Raw genomic sequence first — 24,670 nt, forward strand, 5'->3', positions numbered from 1 at the left:
TGCAACTGCAGAACTTCAAGCTTCTCTAAAGCAGAAAATCACCATTTTACTCAACTTCAGTAAAGATGATGCATATTTAAATCCTGTCCTTCTTATTTCAGTCTCACTGTAAATTGCGCAGCCAAAAGCATTTCACTGAGAGATGGAAACTAGGTGATATAAATTGAAGTTGTTTCCTGCCTCCAGCCATAGCACTATGATGTACTCTGTGCTGTGGCTTCTCAAGGTGTAAGGCAAGGACATGCAAAATGAAATCCTGACACTAATTAACTTAGTGGTGTTCCTCGCTACCTGCCAAAAGCTAAGAAAATATTGGAACTTCATCAGTTTCCTAAAAATTAAACAGCACAAAATAACCGCAGTTCGTGACAGCTCTTGTAATTTTATTTTGTGTTGTAGAGCTCTGCCTTTAAGAAATATTTGGCTATGTCAAATATTCAGTTTGTGATCTGGGTTTTCCTTTTTTTCTGGATGTCTCTCAGACACAAAGAAAAGCATGAAAAATTGGTTTCTAAAGAGAAATCAGGAAGTTTAAACAACCTAAAGTTTGCATTTTAAAACTATTTTTAAAGGTTAAATAGTTATTTTTTAGACAATGATTTGTAAGTCTGTCTCATGATTTTTGGAATTTTTTTTGATGCAATTTCTTAACATTTAAGGTTGGCTGTACTGCTTTTTGTTATCTGTGATTTGGTAGTCCCAACAGTATAAAGCACTTCCCAGGCTAGACTAGTCTTCTACAGCTCAGATTCTGATCAGCTAAACTTTCCTCCTGAAAACCTAAAGAATGTTCATTCATCCATTTCTTTCCATTTTCTAAGGGAGGACAAAAATACTTGAAACATTCAAAAATATAAATTTATATAAAGTATTTAAAAACATGTTGTGGTAGAACTCACAGATATAAATAAGCAGTTTAAGTTCACTAAAGCTTTGTGATAAATCTGAAATAACTATTAAAAACAAGGAAAGAATTTAAGATTCATGCAACGAATTAAACACAACATTCAGAAGCTCACCAAAACTCACCTGAGATGGACACGTGACCACCCCCCACTGAACTGTAGGGCACACGCAACTCATCTGACTTCAGTCCCAACACGGTATGATCCCAAGAGTATTTACATAACTGCAGGTAGTATGCACTACCTGTACACACCCTATACACACACAGCTGAGTGCATGCACCTACAGTAGGTGTTCATTCCTTGTTATAATCTTTCCAACGTATTACCACATAACCTGCATCATAAACATTATAGAAATATACTATGGAATAAGTCTCTTACAAATTATGCAAGTGACACATAAGTACACCCTAGAAACTCATCCATAGGAAGAAACATTTCAGGACCTAAAAACCAAGTAGTAAGGGGGGCAGATATGTCTTGTGTATTATAAAACAGAATCAATTACTGGGACAAAAGGAAGGGTTTGAGTACATTTTCATTTCTGCTGGAAATGGCAAATGTCACAGTAGGTGTAAGAGTAAAAACGTTAGGAAATGCTCAAGGGAGCAGAAAGCTAAAATACTTACATCGTGAAGAGGATATGCAGCTGAATAAGTGCCATTATTTAGCAGTCTCTTAATCCCAAATTTTTTCTTCCCTTCTTCTGTTCCATATGGGCAACGTGTAAGAATGTAATTAACCTGAGATTCAAACACAAGAATTTCAGACCTTTGCTACTTTAAGGCCATTTAACAGAAACCGATAATGGTTGTGCACTGCATACAGTCTGCAGGAACAACACGCAAAAGCAAAAAGCGCTTCTCCCTGTATGAGACCACACTTGCCTTGTAGACATCCAGAAGATCCAATCCAACACATACTCTTCCAGATTTCTAAAAAAGATGCACAGGCACCTAGGCTTCCTCATATTTACCCACAAATATCACAGTTTACATAGTCCTTCCTTGCATGAATATTCCAATGGAACTGTGTAAATCTACATGTAAATATAAGTAGGCAAATTCACATACGTACTATTCTGTTTCTCATGGATGGTGAGAAGAAAGTGCTCTCGTCATTAATGAGGTACAGCTCCTGCTTGTCCCTGCTGAATGGTGCCGTGAAGTAATCCGGTTCAGGGTGCATCACCTTCTCGGGAAGCCTGAGCGGTGCAAGCATACAGTCCAGAGGGTTCTCCACCGTTGAGGGAATGTCGTTTTCCTTGATAGGAACTTTAATGTTCAGCACTTCTGCATACGTGATCAGAACATCCCATGTGGCATGGATCTTCACAAAACAAATCTTGCCATCTTCAGATTCCTGCCACAGGAAAGTTAAAGCACACATCCAACTAAACTGCATTTTATTGCAAGATTTATGAGAAAACTTGTTATACAAAATTGATTTCCTTCTACATATTTGTGAAAGCTTTAGAAAAAAGGAGGGGGAATAGGGGGCCATTTATAAGTTTTTTAACTGAAAAGCTTATCCAAGTGGTTGTTTGTTCGTAAGGATAATCTCTGCACTACTAAAAGCTCACAAAGGCTTTTGAAACTACATTAATCTTGTACACTGAGGCCTGAAAACTCTCACTGCACTCTGAGCACGTTGGAGACACGAGGGTTCGCTACGCAGGGCTGGCCGCTGGCAGCCCACACGTCCTGCTGGCCACCGTGCCGGGCTGTGAAGCTGTTCTCTCTCCTCGAGGAGCAGTTTCCATACAGCGGAGTAGTGCATACAAGACTCCTTGCAAAAAGGAGTTACCAACCAGAGCCGAGATCTGTTACAGCCTCGCAGCTATAAGGAATAATCTTATCACAGGCCTCACTCGACAGTTTATGTTCTTCCAGTGTTCCTCTCTATACAGAGGAGAAAATGGGAATCAGAAAATATTTTTAACATGCTGCTCAATCTCCATCTATGCACGTTACAGAGTCTGAACTTCAAGAGTTATTTTGCTCCACGCAATCCCTGGCAGAAAAAAGGGTGCGTTGCTCTCCAGTTATTAAACAAAACAGTGACACTGATCAGTCATCTCCAAGTCCTTCCTCATAATTACAAGATCCAGTGGGCATATGCTAATCCATTCACTGACTTCCAAACATGCTACTAGGTGTTAGGTGGGATTAAATCTAGCTGTTAGCATACTTCCCTTTTACATGGGTTTAAATGAACTCACAGGTATTTTGGAACTGCTTGCTTTCTGTTATGAAATCAAAAGCAATCACTGCCTCCTGAATCAAAAATTACTTTGTTTCCACAATTCTTAGGAATATATCTGCAAAAATAACTCAAACATATTAAGCTTGTTTCACCTAAATTAGTCATGCTCCACTGAAATCCACTAGAATATCATTTTTCTCAAAGAAACAAAGTGGTATATATTAATCAGTAATTTGCAGGTCTGTTGCTTTAGTCCTGATTTTTCTTTTTACCTTCTTGTCTTCTCTTTCTAGTTTCAAACCAGCATTTTCCAGATTTCTCTCAAATTCTTTTCTTCTTTCCTGAAGAGAAATAAACACACTTTATTAACTGACAAAGTTAGCAACTAACTGATCACTTACTGATGACTTCACTGAGTTTCACTCCTCCTAACTGATGGCAGCCCCTTGATGCTATGTGACCTTTGTTAAAGAAATCAGACCACCAGACAAAAGCCAGCTGATGCATACCAGGCCACTTCTGAGTGAAGGCAACACATCAGGAATTGCACTGACTAGCACCAGGAAACCTATTTGTTAAGAATAGGCTCATAAACTGCAATCTTGTTGAGCAGAGTTAAGTCAGGCGTCCTGAGCATTTCTGACTCTTTGGGAAGGTGGTGTGTTATTTTTCAAGTTTAGCTATATTTCTAAGAGAATGGTAAAACTAGAAGGAAAGAAAAATTCTGGAGGCATGGAAGACTGACTGCTTACAGTGACATCTATTTAGCAGTTTAACAATCAAGCTGATACAGATGTTCAAGTACTGACTACAGACAATTCAAACTATGCTTCACAAACAACATAACTGTAAAACTAGATAAGACTAACAAATCATCACGTGTAAGCTTGCATATACTAAGCTTGCATAAAGTCAGTGTGGACTTCATACAGAAGAGAAATAACAAAACCTGCCGGTGGCAGTGCATGATGCCTGCATGACCTCTGGGAGTTTGACACTCTTCCTGAACTCTGTATTTTGCCATGTAATTCTTAGGTGGTGTCTTCAGGTAAAAACGTTTTCTTCCCCTCTTCCTCAGCAGAATTTTTGCTCCTATTGGGAGACTGAATTAATTTCCTTTTAGTTATATAAAATTTGCTGAAGAACTACCATAATAACTACAAGTTAAGCTAAATATTGAGCCCTAGCCTCTTCAGAAGACACTAGCTAGACTACCAATTTATTTCTAGCTAAAACCTGCAATGCTGTATGATGTTTTCTCTATTGAAAGGTCTTAAAAGACATTTTCCAACCAACTTAAAAAAAACCCAAACACCACAGTCTTCAGCCAATTTCCTTCTCCTGTGTGTCTGTGAGGAGCAGGCTGCCCTCTTTGCATAGCCGTTTGCATAAACTACTTGGATAAATGAATACAGACTGAAGAAGAGCTTTAATGGCCTGCAAATCTATCTTAAGCTGTATTGACACATTTTCCTGTGTTAGCGGCCTTGCACGTTTACCTGTCATATCTGATTTTGCCAAATATTATTAGATATTAGATTAGACATTGGCATAGATAAGTTTGCAAATATGGTAATTCCTGAGTTCGAGCACATGCTGGGGGCAAATGCAATTCCATGTACTATTTATTAATTAATGTATCCCCCCAACGCGCCTACATGCACCTGTATAAACACACCAGAGAACTTGTTTGCTGACCTGATGACCTAACAGAGAACAATACAACTAAAAGGTGATTTATGATTACATTTGAAAGTGCTATATAAAATCTAACATTCAAGCCTGGTATTCAAAGCTACGTGCTATCCTGGACTACATTTTCTCCAAACAAAGCATGCTGGAGTGCATTCTTTCCCCAGCAACCACTGGAGGAGAGCCAAGCGAGTCCGCTCCAAGGGCTGTCTGCCACCACAGAACCCAGCCAGCTCCTCCCGCTGCTCAGCTTAATAACAGGCAGAGACAAAGGGTCTGGCCCCACCTTATTGATCTTTCCTTACTATACACTTAGCATGACAAACTGCAGTTCTCTAATAGAAATTATGCTCTTTTTACCACCTTGCTCTCTTAAACCACCTTCTCTGAATGCCATGCGAATGTACTGTACTTTCACCATCTTTAAAAGGAAATCAATCTCCTGAAAAAAAACAATGCTCCCCCTTTTCTTGCCAAATACTGGATTTCTTCATGTTGCCATCAAAGGTTTAAAGTGGACAAAATGTACCCTCGGACCAGTGCTGTTTTGTTTTAATACATACTTGTAATAATTTTAAGCTTACTGTCCCAAACCTGAAAAGTTAGACCTGGTGCAGATATTTGTGACTCTGCTCAGATGCCACTCTGCAGTCACAGAGGGAAGCAACATAAGTAATCACATAAGTGAAGACCAGTAATAGCAGGCTAATACCGTTCCTCACATTTTGTTTAAGTACAGTCCTTAAGCCTCTCCAAAGCATCTGTAACAGACTGAAACCACGTTTTCCGAGACCACTGTGGCCTATATAGGAGAGGCCAGTAGAGCATTCACCTCTCCGAGCACCCTGCACACTTCTACAGAGTAACTTTCCCATCTAACGTTTGCTTGGCTGTAATGAACATCCCAGTAAGATTAACCAAGCAAGATCCAAAGTCCAGTGGTACTAATATGCCCAATGCAGATGCAACACTGCGTGATTAGTGACCTAAGGAAGATAGACAACTGTTATCAACCTGCTTCTTGATAGCAAAGCTGTTAGTGCTAGTAACAACAATAAACAAACAGGAAAATAAAATAATTTTAAGTTTATAACATACTATTCCTTCATCAAACTCCTTTTCCTTGCTTTCCCCCTTCCTTTAGGCAGGGAATGTTAAGCTTACAAAAACCTTTTATATATCAGGATGCTCGGGCTTACTCTAACTGCAGTCATGTGTAGGATATTGGTAAACAAGTATGGCCCTTTGGAACAATCACATGCTACTGTAAAGTGTACAAGAACTCTGCTCTTAGCTGTACCCTGAAAAAACACAACTCACTTCACAGGACTAACAGAGATGGGCTGTTTCACAGACTACCCACGCAGCTCCCTGGCAAGAATGTTTCAGGCGAGATAGAGCTTGTTTAGGAAAGACCCCTTGTCATCTCATCCTCCTGCAGTCACGAGAGCGGGAGGCTGACGAGACAGATGAGAGAGCTGGCCCTATGGCAGCGCTACAGGGGCTGCCCGCGTGGCATGGGAGGGTGCTCCACGTGCCCTCTGAAACACAAGAGACACCAAATACCTTCCTTCTGCGAGTACCAGCCAGGCTGCTGTGAAGCAGGCATGGAGAGGTGCCCAGTTTGGCTCAAGAGCAGTTTTCAGCTGCTCCTGCAGAGCTGGGGACAGTCAGCAGCCTAACAGGGTACAGCAGGAACAACAAACATCTGATTTTTCGCTACCCCTGACTCCCGAACTTTGGGCTATCTGGTGCCTGTGAGAAAGCAGAAGTTGGTCTGAGATGATGAAAAGTGGGAAAGGACTAGATAAAATTTCTTTCTGTATCTCCATGCCCCGCTGGGGACAGAGGGTCTTTTCTTCCAGTAAACATAGGAACAAGTTACTTTGCACAGAGATGCCAGAGTCCTAACACTCTGGATCCTGTGAAGAAATACACTTATGAAAAATAAAGATCATGTCCTGGTCATACATGAATAAATTGGTAGATACTTTTAAAAATCAGATTTATTTTTCCATGTTCACATGCATTTCATATATGGGTAAAATATTTCCATTTATCTGCTAGAGGCTTAGAGGAAAAATATAAAGTATTGTCTCACAAAAATGTAATCCTAATTTTTGTTCAGAAAGACTTCGTGGTTAGGATTTATTCGTGCCGTTGACAGAAGGCAAGTTCAAAACAGAGTTTAAGCTGTAAAGTTTCTGGGGAACATCAAAGAAGTTAATGCATTTGTTCTGCATAAAGCTAAAGGAGAAGATGAGCAGACCATCTCCTATATCTGTATCAGGGCTATGTTGAAAAACACAAAGAAATTAATTATTCATCCCTTTCTTAGAAATGCAGAACAAAGCTGTTTCCTTGAGACAACAAAACCATTTGTCACAACTGTTATTCTCTTCCCATGAACATTTCTATTCTTAGCTGTTACATTTCGCTGTATCATTGTACTACAGTAAAAGAAATTCACATTTCTTTCCTGCAACAACTGTACAATGGCAAGTACAGTATGTCAGACATTCCAAAGGCTGCAGTTCATCACTATTTACATCTTGTTCCCACAAAGACAACAGCACAGTACTTCCAGGCTAAAAAGTCTGCATTAATTTATGGGCATATTCATTGTATAAAGGTCTATGCTGGACATAAATACAGGGCAAATTTAATTTTCTTAGCAGATTCCCCTACAACTGTGCAAAAACTCACACACCGTAACATTGATACCTTCACGCCTGTCTGCCCTGCACCTGCAGAGCTAACCTACAGGGCCACAGACCAAACACCTCCTTCCACGGGGCCACAAACTCTTTTGCAAGTAACAGACATATACAGAATTAAACTTCACAGAACCTGATGCAGATTTCTCCTCTTTTGAAGAGAGAGATGTTTCTTCCTAGCCAAGTGCATTTTTACCTCAAAGAGGAACTTCAATATTAGCTACTAGCTCTTGGGTTCTTCCCATTGTGAATCCTGCAGTCGATAATGACACCTGTGTACGTGGCCTCTGGTCTGGCAGGTTCTTGCCACCCTCTAAAGACCTATAAACCAATGAGGAGGAAATTGCTGCACACAGCATGAATGAGTGACTAGACTGAGCATCTGGCTCATTTTCCTTCCCACTTGAAACATTACCTAAATAGTCTCCATTTCTTCCCTCATGTTATTTGAGAATGACTAATGGGAAAGTTTATTTTAAGAGTTGCTTTCACATATTTTGCATGGCTATCTTTTTCTCTCTACACTGATTGGTCTCCTCTTCCTTCTTTTTTAAACTCATTTGCTTTATGGTAGAAGGAGGAATCTAACTAGGATTGCAGTTTGACAAAGAGTCAGGGCGAGTTTGAAAAAGTATGCATCACATAAACCTATGGTGCGTAGCTGTAATATAACCCTGGTCTGCCAAGCAAATATACTGAACGTGGCTAGCTGAGGAAAGCAGACTGTGAGATGCTTAAGATGGGAAAAGCATTGAAGATTGTGACAGAGATTCTTGCTTTTTTTGAGGTAACAAGAATATGATACAGGAGCTGTGCTCTACATGGGATCATATTTGCATATAGGAAGCATAAGTCCTTTGAAAACACTATTTCCTTCATAAAGGAATGTAAGCAGTAAGCAGTTTTCTGAACAGCCCAACTGTACAGTTTTTGTTCAAAGGCAATTATAATATTTCATTATGAAACACTTTAATATGACCAGATACAGGTGAGAAACATTATTTACCTTGCAGACCATTGTAAATGTAACCTCTCCTGGCTCAGAAAGAAGCCAGTGAATAAAGAGGGGGGAAAAAAAATTAAAATCCCTGCAATTGTTATTATTTAAACACCATGCTTATACAGAATTTATTGTTCATCTTGACGGCATCTCATAGTACTGGATTTTTTAAATAGCTTGAATTTATGTATTAGTCAAGTTAGACCTCAAGTGTCAGTATGAGCAAGGATACATGTCATTTACTGAGTCCGTCTGACCTACTGCTACCGTTCCGGCAACCGGGTCTTGGTGGGTAGTTCAGGGAGGGTGGCTGACCGGCATTTTAGAGAAAGCCTGTACTTCATGCTCTGTAACGTAGATCTCCTATCCAAGCCACTTCCAATATTCTTCTAGAACAGTGAATACATGTATATGGAGAGCACGTCAAGCACAGGGAGGAGCTCAAAGAGGAGCTCTGTGTTTATTTTGCTCAGAGTATTAAAAAAAATAAAGTCTTAAAAGGAAAGTTGCATGGATTCTTAGATCTAAGGATCCATTTCTGCTCTAACTGAAGTTAGATGGAGACGGGGGAAAAAAGTTACTATTACATCTTATTTGGATAATGCTTTGCTTATTTAGAAGAAACCTCCTTCATTTAACTATTTACAGATACAGTTTTACCAAAGCCACAGCTAAATATAAGACTGTTAAATGAAGAAAGCAAAATCATTTGGATTACTTGGCACTGATTGTATAATATATTGACCAGGCTAAGTAATAGAGTGTGATCAATTCAGTAAATAAAGCCTCAAAAATCTAATAAAATTGGGTCCTAATGCACAACAGTAAATTACACAAAACTCTCAGTATATGGAATGGCTTTCTACAGAGCTATCAAGTTTTTAGCTAAATCCAACTCTAGCTGAGTGTAGTTACTTGAAAGGCTTAGAAACTGATATTCAGGTTATGATAGGTAAGAATAAAGAGAACCTCAAGAAGACAAACTTACCAACTTTTTTTCCCATTCCTTATTAAGATCATCCACATAGGCAAGAACAAAATCAATTCTCCTGACACCATCCCTGAAGAAAATAGAATCTTTGCTTTGATGTCTTTTATCAATCTGTGGAAGATACAGGCATACGATTAAAAAAAACAAGTATTGCTGTTGCTCTGAAATATAACAGAGGACAAAGAAGTTCTCCAAAATTGCCTCAATTCTTCAGTTTCTTCACAGCTGAAGATACACTAGCACAAATTTCAACAAGGGCTATACCCACTTAAAATAATTTCAAAATTAACTGCTTATATCCACAAACACTACATGTAAATAACCAGTATATGAAGAATAAATACGTGTTAATGTAGCAATACCTGTGAACAATGCTACCATTTACTCTTTCACAGTCTTTACAGTGTGTCATAAATGACCAAGCATGATTTGTTTCCACAGTTAGTCAGAATGCCACTCTACACAAAAGCCAGCTAGGGCACAGTTCATTGACTTGAAGCAGGTAGCAAAATGTAAATTCCATGCATTTTTTCTACATAACAAAATTCACTAAACCAACCACCACAGAGAAATGTCTCAGCAATGACAACATATGAAAATGCACACAAACAATACAGGGGTTACATTTCAAAATTGGGTATTTACTTTCGTGGGGGAAAAAACAAAAAGCTAATAATCTGATATCAATGCAACAGGGCAATTAGTATTCTAAATTGATCTATTAAAGGTCATATTTTCATTTATCAGCATGCTAGAATGTTGTAATAACAACATTCATCTTTTTCACTGATTAGACTACAGTAATTAATATTAAGCATATAAAGACCATTACCTCACTCTCCTAGGGAAGTTAACATAATATTAGCTAAAATTATTTATTATCATATCAATATTCAGCTTTACCAAATTCTTTACAAGACTAGAGGTTCATACAGCAAAGTGCTCTCCATAGAAGCTAATAATCTGGTCTAAATTTAACTCCATGCTAAGGAAGGTGGTTGCTGTTTTTTTTTTAACCTCACCCATCAGCAGAATTGTGTTTATAAATGACTGAATCGGGTTTTCATTTTGTTAGAGTAGGAAGAAAAAAGCATAATTCAGAGGGATACGTCTCTGTCTTCTCCCTCTTAAGCCATGCAAGGATGCGCGTGAAAAATATTCTGTGCTTTCTCAGAGTACTTTATAAATGTGAACCTTGCTCCCAGTTAACAAAAGGCATCACACAGTGAAGCATGTTATTACTGCAGCCATCCAAGCCACTTGCAGTATCATTCATCACTGTTTTACCCTGAGACGTCGCTTCAGGAACAGATTAAATCTCCTTCCACTCTGCTGGAATAACCAACAAGTAGTTAGCAAGCCCACTGCTCCTCTCCAAAACCCAAACCAACTGCTTCGAGCACATACCCCCCAGCTAGAGTTAGTGAGAAATCTGTGTCCTTCAGAAACACAGGAAATGCTTCCAACTATGAGAAAGACACAAGCATCTCCAAACAGTATGACTATAATGTCTTTTTTATTCAAGGCAAAGCTGTGCTGGCATTCATTTTGATAACAAACTCAAGTTTTTAAAATAATGACTCCTAAATGCTAATTGCAATCATTTGGATACTTAAGCAGATTTAAAAGAGGAACAATGAGAAAGTTTCTTTGAATGTAATGCAAAGACAACAAAACAAGCACTGGCTAATGAACACAGAATGCATGTTTCTGCCACGCTCATGTTAGGCTGAACCCACTGGGACATAAAAAGACAAATGACACCCATGTAATTCCAGAGCTGACAAAATTACAAGCAATAATATCCAAATATTCCAGGACATTATCTTCAAACAGGCTCAAATTTAGTTTTTAAAAAAAATTTAAAATCCCTATTGTTCCACAGTGTTATACAGCTTTACGCCCCTGTGCTAGATACCCTGGTAACTGCTGTAACCAAACAGTAGCCTACTGGGACCATCCGTTCATTCTGGAGAATTCCTGTATTCCTGAAGCTACCCTCACCTTTGGGGAGCTACAAATCACTTGGTTGTTTCCCTTCTTGAGAAATATTTACAGCTGATCAATTAACGTAGACTACTTTGTAAGAATTGAAGTCAGTACAAACTACCTCCAAAAACATTTTTGCTTCCAAATGCAGTATGTAATCACGTAAGACTAAGAGGTTCACAAAAATCATGGAATCCAAGAGAAAAAATACAAACCGCATTTTCCTGTTCTGTTTTGTGCTTACAGGTTACATTTTTTTTGTAAATATAATTCTGACTACAAAGAAATTGCAACTGTTTAGACGTTAATCTGATAGTGTATAGAACCACACCAACATCTAAATTGTATCAACAGTACTGTAATTATTCAGCATTACAGTAAGTAAACCGCAAAGTGCAGTCTAACAACTTACAACATTGCGAAGCGGTCTAAAAGCAGACTGCCCCAACCACTCATCAAAAAAAGATACGAGACCGTGCAAGCACAGACATTGTCCTAGTGATCTAACAAAATCCATATACACACACACACACAAAAAAATTAAAAAAAAAAAAAAAAATCAATATTTACTTTAAAAAAAGCTCCTGCCAAAGGGGTGTCCCAAATTCTTTGGGTAGCACAAGTATAATTAGATCATTCTATACAATTGAAGTAATATTTTATCTTCAGTGCCATCAAAGTTTGCTCATTTTCTAAGATGTATCAGAATTCTGCTCAGTCATTAAAGGTCTGACCATCAATGTAAGAACATGCAGTAGTCATCGTTGGATCTGCTTTGAGGAGGGGAATACTTACCACTTCTCTCTCCTTCTATACATAGGATTATTCATCACAGATCGTGACAGGGCTACTTACTAAACCCATAAATTATTCCTTTCTGTTTCATTGCATTTGGATTTCACAAGAAGAACAAGATCAGTCTTGCATATTCATGCAATTCCATGCATAAATGTGCACTCACGGGTTTAAAATATATAAAATGTTAGTAATTTGCATTGGTTGCATCAGTGAATTATAAAACATTACGGATTAGTACATCTTATTTCTTAACAGCTCTTTCTAGAACTATATTGAAATTAATTGATCTTACACAACCTATAGTTATTAAATGAAGTTACACCTCATCAGAGCAGACATTCTGTGACGTCCACCTTCTGGAATACAAGGAACCAAATTAACATTTCCCAATGCAGCACAGATAGCAACCAGAAGCTTTTGAATAACTGAATAATACCCAATGAGGAACTACAGAGGAGATGTAGCCAGCCTCTTCCCTGAGGCGTTATGGTCAAAACACAAGAGGCAACAGCCACAAGTTGCTGCAAGGGAAATTCCTACTGGATTGAGGGTGTGGTTGAGCAGGAACAAGTACAACAGGTTGCTCAGAGAGATTGCATCACCTCCATCCTCAAACAGCTTGGCCAAGAAAGGCCCTGATCCAAGACTGAAATCAGCCTTGCCTTGAGTAGGAGGTTGGTTGAGGAAACCTCCAGAGGTCCCTTCCAATCCTATGTCATTCTATGCAATGGTGTTACTGCACGTGTTTAGTATTTACCAGTGCTTCTAAAAGCTGGATAAATCCACCAGCTACAAAGCAAGCTTACAAAAACTACTTGCTCGAAAACAAATACTCCCTTCCTATTTTCCTGTAGTAACTTTCCAGTTTTAAAATTCTCTGTAATAACGAAGTGACTTCACAGCCTGCACACAGATCTGCTAATTGAACACTCTAATGGTCTATCATAAAGAGCTAAATTTTTCATGTACCTACATAACTGCAAACTTACTGGATTCATACGGCATTGTATTAATACTCCTAGGTATCCCATAATCATTACCTTCTGTCTAGACATCCACTGGAGGTCAGGGTATCGGAGCACATCCAACCAAACAACCCTCCAAGTACCTGGACTTGCAATCCTCGTGTTAGACACGAACTAAAGCCCACCCGTAGAAAATCCTGACTCAAATAGGACAGGTTACAGGAAAAACCAAGATGTCAGTGTGGAAATAAATAAAGCATAGCTTAAGACAAAGGAAGGCTGTGACACCCCACGTTCATTTCTGCCCAAACTGGTTTGGGTGAAGTGTGTAAATGGTGGCTGGTGGTCGCACGCTACATTCCAATCCATCACAGCTCTCCCGCAGGTGGCTCAGAGACGCTTCTCCAGGGCCAAAGCAAACAGGTCAGTCACCGCAAAGAGGAGAGGGAGAGCGAGCTGCTGGATGTGCCATCAACCACTAAACATGGTAACAGGAAGGGCTTCAGAAAAACAATTTTGGACTGAAGCTGAGGGACAGAGACTCTGGTAAACATTTCCATGGTCTTGCTCACCCACCAAAGCGCAGAGACAGCTGACCTTGGTCAGTATAGTCAGCTAGCCCTCTGTGGTCTAACAATATCACAGTACCTGAAAAGCAAATATATTTTGCACATTATACCTGAATGACTTAATCCTGTGTATTTTCACAGGACTCAGGGATTTGTCTTTCTAGTCATCCACCTACCAGGAAATTTCTGTCCTTACAGGCCGCTTAGCGCAGCTCGCTCTCCTTGCAGGCAATGGAGCTTCCTCCAAATATACCTTGCTACTGGATATCCTAGCCCCCTCCATGTCCATACTTCAAAGACAGAGGAACTTCTCCTAGAGCAATACTTTTCAGATTAATATTCAGTCAGAAAACTGCAAGTTTCTTAGGGGCCTACAATCATAAACACCCTGCCCCAATTCAACTGCCCAGACTTCAAGGTTTCACAAGTGTCCAACCTCACAGCACTGGCACTGCGGGTTCAGACCTCAGCAGCCTTCCCCTTCTTCTTTCTGTATCTCAGAGTGAGAAGGTGGTTTAGAGCAGCAACTTCAGTAATAAAGCAGTAACTAACAGTAATGTGAGATGGAGGAACCCAAAACATTAGCTTCACTACAGTTATAGCACAGTGAAGAAACTCTGGCTATGACTAACAGGTATGCTGAGAAGTTATGTTAATAACGTGATCCCCATCAGCACATCTAAGAATTATATTATCATAGTCCTACATTACCAGACAAGAAAACTGCCCAAAATTACAAAATAAAATTGATTTGCAACATTTAGCTTGGTTACAAGATACAGTCTACAAACCAAATATTTATTTACTGCATACCAAACCAAAATGTCATTACAAAGCTATTGGTTGATTTATGAATTAACAATTCACTGCAGAAAAATTTTCTAAACACAGAAATGGACAAAAATATAAGGGTTTGAAAGCTGAATCAAAATACAAGAAAAGCCTCCATAATTGAAAGGGTAAGAAACATTCAATGGCTTAAAAACAAAGTTACCACTCTCACTTAGATCTCCAGTTTGCACAGAATATTTATATACCCCTCCTTTTCACCAAATTAAACATGCTTACAGCTATAGGAAAAACACGATGATTTAAGTGCCGCTATGCTAATTGTAACTGTTCGATAAAATTTATTTCCAAAAGCAAAAAAGCTCCTGGAAACGCATGTACACAACATATGCAAATATACAGGCACTCTACTGAAAATCAAAAAGGCAAATTCCTGGTTTATGTGCAGTAAACTCTGTTCCCATTATACCAGAGATCCCCTTTGCATGAAGTTCTCTTCAATATTCTTCCTTGAAGGAATCCACGCAACTGAAGTGCTTACCCACTTCAAAGAAGTGTATTAACAACACTCTTACCACCACACATTTCAATTTCCAGTTATGCTTCATGCAGGCTGCAAAGTTGCATACAAAACTAGAACCCTTCCCATTCAAACAAACACAAAACCCCACATATTTCTTGTAGCTAAAACTTGCAAGCTACTTTTTCCTCCCCTTACCGTAATTGTGTTTCAATTTTGAACCACATTAAAATCTTAAACCTTGAAAACATGCATTTCAAAGCAGTTTAAGACACCAAGGTATTTGCACTAAAATTTAAATGCGCAGAAAAAGCCTCTCTGGATAAAAGAACACATTAAACAAGAATAGAACAAAGAAAAATAAAAAGTATGCTAAGAGAGCGTATGTGTTAATGTAAGACACCAGAGCCCAATGTAAGCAAGCAGACAGTTTTAATATCCTCAGCATGTACTTCTTCAGTTATCTCAAATAATTTTTTGTAGTTTTTTCTCCATAAAAGAATAATAGATGTTTTAATTTTTCTGATATATTTGACAATTAATTATCTCATCTGCAAATTTCAGTGAGTGGATATTTTGAGCCTTTCCTTATTATTTACTACAGTAAGATAAAAAAGGCAACACATTTCAAGTTCTCTCAGTGTTTGTTGCTCTTTAAAACATCTTAAAGTATCATGCTGACTCACAGAGCCCTCCAGATTATCATGATAAAAAGGAATCCCACATTTGTTAATAACACCATAGTCAGAATACATCCTATAGCCCATCAAACCAAAACAATAATAAAAAGCAAACTTTCCAGTTTTCTCACCAATCTTAACTTTTCAATTTTGCCTATTATCCTTTCAATTTCCTTGAATTTATCATTTAAACCATCACTAGGAATAAACACAAAAAACACATTCATTTTTATAAGCTAGGAAAAAAAAATCTTTTTGGAAGGATGGCTTCCTTGAAACTGGAAAATTTTCTGCTGAGGGACTTTTTGGCATATGGTAATAGAAGACGCCACACAGATTCATGCAAGGAAGCATGAATATTGCTTACTGCTTACCACTTGATGTTCAGGGATGAGTAAAGTAGTCTCAGTGCTGTTTAGGCCCTGCCAGTGGCATCATGGGAAAAACATAATGTTGTTAGCGATGATGCAAAGGATGCTTCAAAATAAAAGGCTATTTCAGAAGAAACAGTGTAGCTTCTAGTTTAAGTTGCTGAAAAGCTATTCTGAGTGATAGATTTTCAGTCTAGACAAAGTTTAAACAAACTTGTACTTCCTCAGATGAGCTGGGTTTCTAGCCTATGCCACTGACTTTTACATGGCCCATATTGATTTTTAAATATTAACACCCGCTTTTAATAAGAGATATACATTTCCATTATAAAAAATAAAGTCTTAACAACTTGGCACAGATTACAAGCTGATGAAGAACAACTTTTAATAGTACTTTTTCTTATATTAATATCAAAGAGAAAACATGTGTAGCGTAGATGGCTGTGCTTGCAGTCAGAACAAATGTGACACCCCTTACTGAGCTATTTTTGCAACACAAACTGAAATTATACCATGTGTGCTGAACAGAAACAAATGCAAAGAGACAAATCATTAATCTCATAGTGCAGACAAGGCAAATTGGTAGCAGTAATTGCAGTTATTACGCCTAACGAGACTGGCAAGGGCTTCTCAGCTTCAGTTCTGATCCACGCCTGGTGAGGCCCTACCCTGATTTTAACTGTACAGATCTGGGTGCTCACTATTTTCCTGTATGTGGGCCTGGCGGGCGATGCAACGTCCTCTGGCCAGGCTCCACTCAGGGAGGGCAGGAACACCAACTGCAGAGGACTCTGCACAGCACAGCTATCCTACAGACACATCCATACGTAAGCTACCTGGGCCCTGGCCCACAACTGTGTGATTGCATGAGCAAAGGATTTTGAGATCAGTCTTCGCTATTGGAATGAATAATGGTTTGCAATACCTAAGCTGGTTTGCAATATCCAGTTCTGTTAGTCAATAATTTCTCACACTCGTCTTTTGTTTTGCTTCTGAAAACAGATTACAGGTTTAAACAGTGCAACCAAATATTGCGAGCGCATTATGAAAATATGACAGTTCTCTATGGAATTAAATTAACTTTCAACAGAAGCAGAATACTAACTTCATTTCATTATTCTATCATCATTTATTGGTTTAGAGTTGTAATATTTCAAGAAGTGTATTTTCCCAAATTCAATTTTCATAAAGTACTGTCTATGATTTTTTAAATTAGAAATGAATATTTTTCACTTTTATTATAATTTTCCTTGAGAGAAACCACCCAGGTCCATTCCTGTAATTTTGTGAAAACACACATGCTATATTTTTGTTCCTGTTTACGTTGCAAGTAATACATGCACACATCTGTACATTCTTTCTTAATGATGCCATCTCGGAGTATTTGCCTAGCTAAATGAGATAAAAATGCCCTTTTCAGAACTCAAACACAGAAAGATTGATCTGGTTATTGGCAAGGAATCCACATGAGAAACAGTGCAAATATAAATAGCTGCACTGAGCTCTCACCCTAAAATAGTCTGAACTGGGTTTAAAAGTCTAATCCTCACGTCACTGATGCTACTGGAAAAACCTGCACTATTTGTAGAGAACTAAGGGCTGAGACGCTTAAGCAGAGAGTTCTTCTCTAATTATACACTGAAAATATATGCCTGTAAAGTACTGTACAGATTTGACATCAATGAAAGTGCAGCCTTTGCTTTTTATTGCTGTCCTAAGGCTCCTGACCTCTCTGTTGCACACCTTGCCCCCCCATCCAAGCTGTCACCCTTCCATCTGCTTTTCTTCCACCTCTCCATCCCATATGCCTCCCTCCCACAGCTTCCCATCTCCTCCATGATTAGATGTAAATACCCACCAGTCCTCATATGCTGGCCACACTGCTTCACTCCAAGATAAAATTTTAATACATTTAGTGAAACACTGAACTGTGACATGGAGACACACAGCTGGCAGAGTCCTCTGCATATTCCTAGGCATTTTGTTAAGTCCTGTTAACCCAGAGAACTCAATACACCAGTCTGAAATTAATCAGCTCAAGTCATGGGGGTTAACTATTGTAAAATTGGTGATCAAACCTTCTCCTGCACATTTAAAGTGTAGGAACTCCTGTAGAGAAGACAACACTTTTTCATTATACGCCAAAATCTACGTACAGCACAAAGGGGCTCCAATCTTGATAACACATGACGCCCGAGAACCAACCAGTGTTTTCAGAAATACTCAAATAATCCAACTTTCCTGAGATGAAAACCAAGAATGGCAGTGGTGGCAGCAGTGTTGGGCTGGTCCTTCATACTTTGGAATCCACTCTCCTAAGTCTTTAACGCTCTCTCTCTCACCCCAAAACATCCCTTAGATTGTGTTTTGTAGTTATACTTGAAAATACAAATATACAAAAAGACTTTTTTGTATTTCCTTCTAGATTTCGAAACTGATTTGGTCTGTCTTCACAATATTAATAATGGTATTTTATGTATCTATTTGAAAACCCACTGGTCTGAATCGAAAAATAAACAAGCATGAAAAGTAATGTCCATTATAATGGCATTTCTTCAGAAAAAAAAAACCAATTCATTTGGAACTCCTGCAGCTCTCAAAAAGAATAATCTATGTGTCATATCCCTAATTTTCATTAAATGCATTGCTTTAATACATTTGATGGAGCTCTGCCAATTTACTTCTGCTAACCTGACTTAAATAAAGACAGCTTGTTCTGAGATTTTCTCACCATCAAGTTACAATATGGAAAATCCTGATGAACAGGATTTTTTAGTGAGCATTTCACTGGTGTGAAATTAACAGGAAAGGTGAAAATTTCATATGTAACTGTGCAAAATTAATTCCTACCTTTGCACAGCTAGAATAGGGCACAATCCTGCAGCTTTACTTAGAGAGTAGTGCAGCCATCTGCCTTTTATGAGGGTGAGAAACTCAGGGCCCACATACATACAAAGCAAACATTTTAAGTTACTTCATACTTCTTAATTGGAGTAGCAGACAGACAAACAGTCCTCTGTATACACCTCTTACAGATGTCAATAAACTACAAACTAGTCATTCAACCTTCCACAAAATCTGTACTGATTTTACAATTATCCCACTTGAATGGCCTAAAATGTTACTATCAGAAAACTTAATACAAACTCCATTTTTTAACCTTTCTTCCAATCTTGAATTCTTTAACTGATCACCTTTCCTCTTAAGAATAGGAACACTATTTTGTCAACAGGCCTCATCCTCATTTACTTTCTAACTCGAACAACTAATTATAATCACTGAACAGAAATGCACCGTGCTATCAAAACAGAATTGAGCCATTATGTATTTTTCTAGCAGGCTCTCTGCATAAATATAAAGCACAGAGGAAAAACAGATTCTCAGGTTTTATTTCATTCATTTTTCAATTTGCTTGAAAGAACTTTCAGAGGCATTTATGTATTTCTTGGAACAGGAACTCCATAAAGAGTGATTCAAGTAGATTCTACATAGAGACTCAATTAGGACAGCTGCCTATCCCTAAAAGAAGTGACTGTCTGCGAATTACTGATTTAGCAATTACATGATTTGAAGCAGTTCCCATTGCAGTACCTATCTGAAAATATCTCTATCATATCTTTTCGGTTTTTTCCCCTCTCCAGTCTGCTGTTTGCTGAAAGCATCTCCTTGCCTCCCTGCATGACAAAGCATCTGGAAATGATTCATCCTATAAGGCTTGTAATACGAAAAGCTGTTGAACTCCAAGTGATCTTCTTTCTTTTGTCCTTGTGGGAGATTAAAAGAAGAAAAACAAGGAGACTCAACATTAATCAGATTAAAAAAAAAAAAGAAAAAACCAGGGTAAAATAGGCAAGAAGCAGCGGATTACAGCACAAAATGCAAAATCATGACGAAGGACCAAATGCACCATTGACTGGAGACTCAATTGCTTTTTGAGTCCCAGACTTCACCTGACTTTTGTATATATGTTGTCAGGCTTCACTACAGACTGTTTTTCACTTTTGGTTTTGTTATTTTTTTTTTTTTTTTTACTTGCATCATTCCTTATGTCCAAATCACATATTTCTTTACAGAATACAAAAGAAAAAAAAATACTGCTGAATTATGGATAGGTAATGTTTTGTGCTCTCCATATTTGAATCTAGATTTCCTTTGGTCTCTCCTCTGTTGCTAAATCAACAATAAGGTCCTAGCTTTTTCTCCCTACTGCTGAGCAGAAGGATACTGTTACTGTATGTTATGTTTCTTCTCTTCCAAAAGAAAAGACAGCCTGAGCATAATGAAGTTGTGACCTGAATGTAAATTCATTTAGCACTTTCCCAATGTTTTTTTTATGAATGAATTCCATTTCTGTTTTAAAATTACTTTACTTATATTGTTTTAAGACTTCCAAGTGTTCATATTTTCCAACTGCAGCAACAAAGTAAAGTATGTGGTTAAGTAACAAGATTACCAACCTATCACTGGAGTAAAATCATAAAAACAGAGAAACGTGCTATCTGACAAAACAAGAACAAAGCATGTTGACCTGAGCTCAGAAGGGTCTTGGCGAAAAGAGGAGAAACCACAGCTTGTCTTTCATGCTGGGATACATGACCCTGCTCAGTTCCTATGGGAACGCATCAAGGACAACAAAAGGCAGCCTAGCAAAGAACTGAAGGAAGATAAATTCTTCCAGTTTACAGAGAAGAAAACCGAAGTTGTGACAACACATAAAGATAAAGGATTAGCATTATATGAAAAAAATTCAGGGCTGTCTCACTGTTGGAATGAATTCATGGAAAAAACTTTAAGGATAGACTTAACCTGAATATCTAGGACGTTAATCAATCAAGAACTAAGCCTGTCCTGGTTGCTAAGAGTGTGATACTGGACAAGAAGATGCATAGAAAGCAAAAATCAGACAAATTAAGAGTGTATTAGGGGACATAGGGTAGGATAATACAAAAGCACAGAAAAGTACTAACTTAAATGTAAGCAAATATCAGATAATGAGCTGGTCTGGAGAATCAAACAATCTAAAGCCAAATAAGCTGTCTCTTCTTAGAGCGAGAGAGGAAAATAACAGAACAAAAAACCTCAAGTCATCAAGTCAACTACAGACTAATATTGTTAATATAACAAAACTTTGTGATATTTAAGAACTAACTACGAAGAAAGGTAATTATGTAAGTAACATGCATGAGTAGAAAACAAGAGAAAAGGCAGTATGAAGTTACCAGTGAGAGATTAAGAGAGTAACCAGATACATTTTTCATGGGACCCTACCTCCCAGACAAGAAAGTGCTGAAGACCAAAACCTCCTCTCCCACCCCATGATCATTCACCCTTCAAACCAGGTTCAAGTCCCATGTCTCTACACCTATACCGCACGTGCGTCACACCCCTTCTCCCACGTTTCCTGCCTTTTCCTATATCCTAAGTGAATTCTTTCAAGCTTCGGTGAAATGGGTCATCTCCACCTACTCAGAGACACTCAAAAGGAACTCGGAATCAGCTTCAGACTCTGACGCTTATCATGGTATGCTGATTCATACGGTATAATTAGAGACTGTATCTGCCCAGGGTTCAGCGAAGTATTTGCTATGGCTGTTGATTGAAAATTTTCCTGGAGAAAAAGATTACTACAACTCCAACAGATTCACAAAGTAGCAAGGTGAACATACTAACAATTTTTTTAAGACGGAACTGGTAGATTTATGAAAACACACAGATGATATGGTTGCATGCACTAGCAACATGAAGATCTGTGTAATCTAGGAAGCATTTCTGAGTTCTGTCTTCACATGACCATCTCCAAATTTGCCTCTTAGGAGGTGAGGAAAATGTTTTACTCTTAAGAAGTTCAAGAGAACAGCTACAGTTTTCCAACACTCAATTCAATAGACATCATTTCTGATGAGCACTCATGGCCAGTATGAGACTCTATTTCAACAGAGCAACTATTTCTTTTCCTATCTAAAACTCTTCCTATCTTCCTCTAAGGATATAATAACCATAATAAAGAAATTGGACAATAGAAATTAAAATTAAATACCGATTTCAAGAATGCATACTTTCAATATTCTTTCTAAATCTGTTTCTTAACTGAATAGTAACCACACACTGCTATCTACTTAAGATACTGTGTACTGTACTTATTAAGCAATGAGGTACTGTGAGAAAATGAATAGCTGCTGATGCTTTTCATATTGCACATGTTGCAAGAAAGCGATATAACTCAAATCTTCATTTGTGCTGCACTGTCAAAAAGTTCCTAGAGTAGAGGAATCCAAGAGTGCCTCGAGTTCCCTATCCAGCCAGCAACGTAATACGCAGCATAAAACAAAGTGTTGGGTTTGTGCAGAAGCATTATGTTTTTTCCAATTGCCAAATCTTTAAATGATCATGTGATTCTTATTTCAAGACTGATACTGGAAACACTGTTAAGCCCATGCTGTTTTCTACTACCACTGTGTTGTAGTACTAACACTGATAAGTCTCTTGTAAGACTCACTGAGTATCGCTGTTACAGTCATGGGTTTGCTCCTTCAAAACACTAAAGGAAAAAAATGTTTACAAGGATAAAAAAGGAGGTATAAGACAATCTAAATGAAATATAATTTTTAAAACTAAATCTCTCTTTCACAGCAACTGTTCCTCTTCCTACCATGAAAGTTAAGACCGTCAGAACTGTACCTTACCTCAGAGCTGCTTGGGACTTCTGACTCTGCAGTTGAAGTAGTTTCACATAAAGGTCCATTGCATTCTTCCCCTAAGGAACAATGAAAGTGAGATACATTCACATAAATACATTATTTTAAAATATTATTGTATCTGAAAATGATGTGAACCTTGAAGGCATGGAGCTATGAACAAACAAAAGGAAAAACTGGAAAATAATACTCAGCTACATAAAATCTTCAATAATTGTTCTCTGAAGGGGAAAAAACGCTGTGAGACACAATATACTCAGTCTGTACTACCTGGGTGTAACCTTGCAGTCACAGAAACATATTTTTAACTGTGACAAACAAAAATCTGTCAGTATCATGTATCTTTCTTGTCTCAAATGTCTGCTAGGTTACTGTCTATGAAGGTCTCACAGCCAGAGCTTCGCTGCTTCAGTTATGAAAATTCAATTATCTCTGGGGTTGTTTGCTATAAATTGAATTAGGTTTTTTGTTGCTAAGGGATTAATGGTGCACAACCTCAAGATTACAGATGCCCACATAATGGACATAAGACAACAGGATCAAGAATAGTACTATCAACTGAAATTACCAAGCTGCTTCTTGTTTTAAAAAACAAACAAACAAAAAAAACCCCTTCATTTTAACAACGGTATTGAACTCCAACATGACTTTCCTGCAAATACAGTCAGTTCACCAAGGACACTGTTACTTAAATGTTAACATTACAGGGAAAAATCACATTGAGTACCTTCAGATCCCTAAGTCATACTGAGATGTTGGCTGGGTTTGTGGCTCTGAACCTACTTTCTCACCAGTTTCCTTTGGAGAGGAATTCAGAGCCCATAAGCCAGACTCCTGCTCCAAGAAGTTTTTGTAAATAACCATCTCTGCTGATTCGACAGACAGAGCAGTCTCCTAAATGAGGCATCTAAGTAACTCCACCACTAATGGAAAAGCGTAAGTGGTTTTGAAAACAGCTCATCACAATCTAGAGAAGGCATCTAATAATGGTGCCTCTTTCTTCCAAAAAGAGGGATTCATCTACTCCTTTCTCCATCAAGGATATATTGCTGGGTATAGGTTAGACTGCACAGACTGACTAGCACATCTCAGACTGGTCCACTGTCAAGACAACTACAGTTAGATTATTCCTACCAATAAAACCAACCTACTTTTTTTTTTTTTTTTGGTAACCTGCAAATATTTGATGACAAAATTGCATCCAGGCAGGATATAAACTAGTTCTTTGAAAACCTATAATAAGCTACTTAAGTACAGCTTGAAAGCATTTTGTTTCCTGTAATTTTTTCCTTTGTCTAAGTTCACTTACAGAAAACGGTCTCTGTAATTTTTAACTGTACATGAGATGAGAAACTGGACAATGGAATATAATGGTATGTAACATATAATGAATACGTTTCTGAATGCTAAGACAAAGTTGTCATACGCTATTCTGCTAAAGCAAATTACGCCTGCAAAAACTGTATTAGTAGATACAATCCGAACACTTAAGTTCTACTTATGCACTCGTAGAAAGGTGTTTTCATATGCTGATACAAGCGTGGAAACCAGTGTTAAGTCATCTCCTAAAAGTTAGTGTGAGAGTAAATAATTTGGGATCATTCTTCCTACCCAAATACAACATAATTGCTCCAGGGACTAGGCTGTAAAACAGAAGAACAAACACAGAAAGGTTTACAGGAACAGCTTCAGCCCAGAACTGAATTCAGTTCACCTCCCAACACAGCACAAGCATTCAACGTTCAACAAATAGCACATAATAGGAGAATATCGTAATAAGA

At 38.1% G+C, this 24,670-nt stretch overlaps 1 protein-coding gene across 13 annotated transcripts in view; it reads right to left on the reverse strand.

Annotated features, from left to right (window-relative positions):
* Nucleotides 1-24,670, reverse strand: part of ANO5 (anoctamin 5) — a 60,650-nt gene that overhangs the window by 23,340 nt on the left and 12,640 nt on the right. For 3 of the 13 annotated variants that reach the window (XM_074842523.1, XM_074842520.1, XM_074842525.1), the window contains 7 exons: nucleotides 22,878-22,948; nucleotides 16,198-16,245; nucleotides 10,801-10,845; nucleotides 9,511-9,624; nucleotides 3,386-3,454; nucleotides 1,986-2,270; nucleotides 1,538-1,651 (listed from right to left, as the gene is read on the reverse strand). In XM_074842523.1, coding sequence (XP_074698624.1) covers nucleotides 1,538-1,651; nucleotides 1,986-2,270; nucleotides 3,386-3,454; nucleotides 9,511-9,624; nucleotides 10,801-10,845; nucleotides 16,198-16,245; nucleotides 22,878-22,948 — 746 coding nt within the window. Of the gene's footprint in view, nucleotides 1-1,537; nucleotides 1,652-1,985; nucleotides 2,302-3,385; nucleotides 3,455-6,371; nucleotides 6,509-9,510; nucleotides 9,625-10,800; nucleotides 10,846-16,197; nucleotides 16,246-22,877; nucleotides 22,949-24,670 lie in introns of those variants that run through there. The other 10 variants (XM_074842526.1, XM_074842531.1, XM_074842524.1 and 7 more) reach the window with 6 other exon arrangements.

Source organism: Strix aluco, chromosome 16 (assembly GCF_031877795.1).
Source record: "Strix aluco isolate bStrAlu1 chromosome 16, bStrAlu1.hap1, whole genome shotgun sequence".
Taxonomy (NCBI): Eukaryota; Metazoa; Chordata; class Aves; order Strigiformes; family Strigidae; genus Strix; species Strix aluco.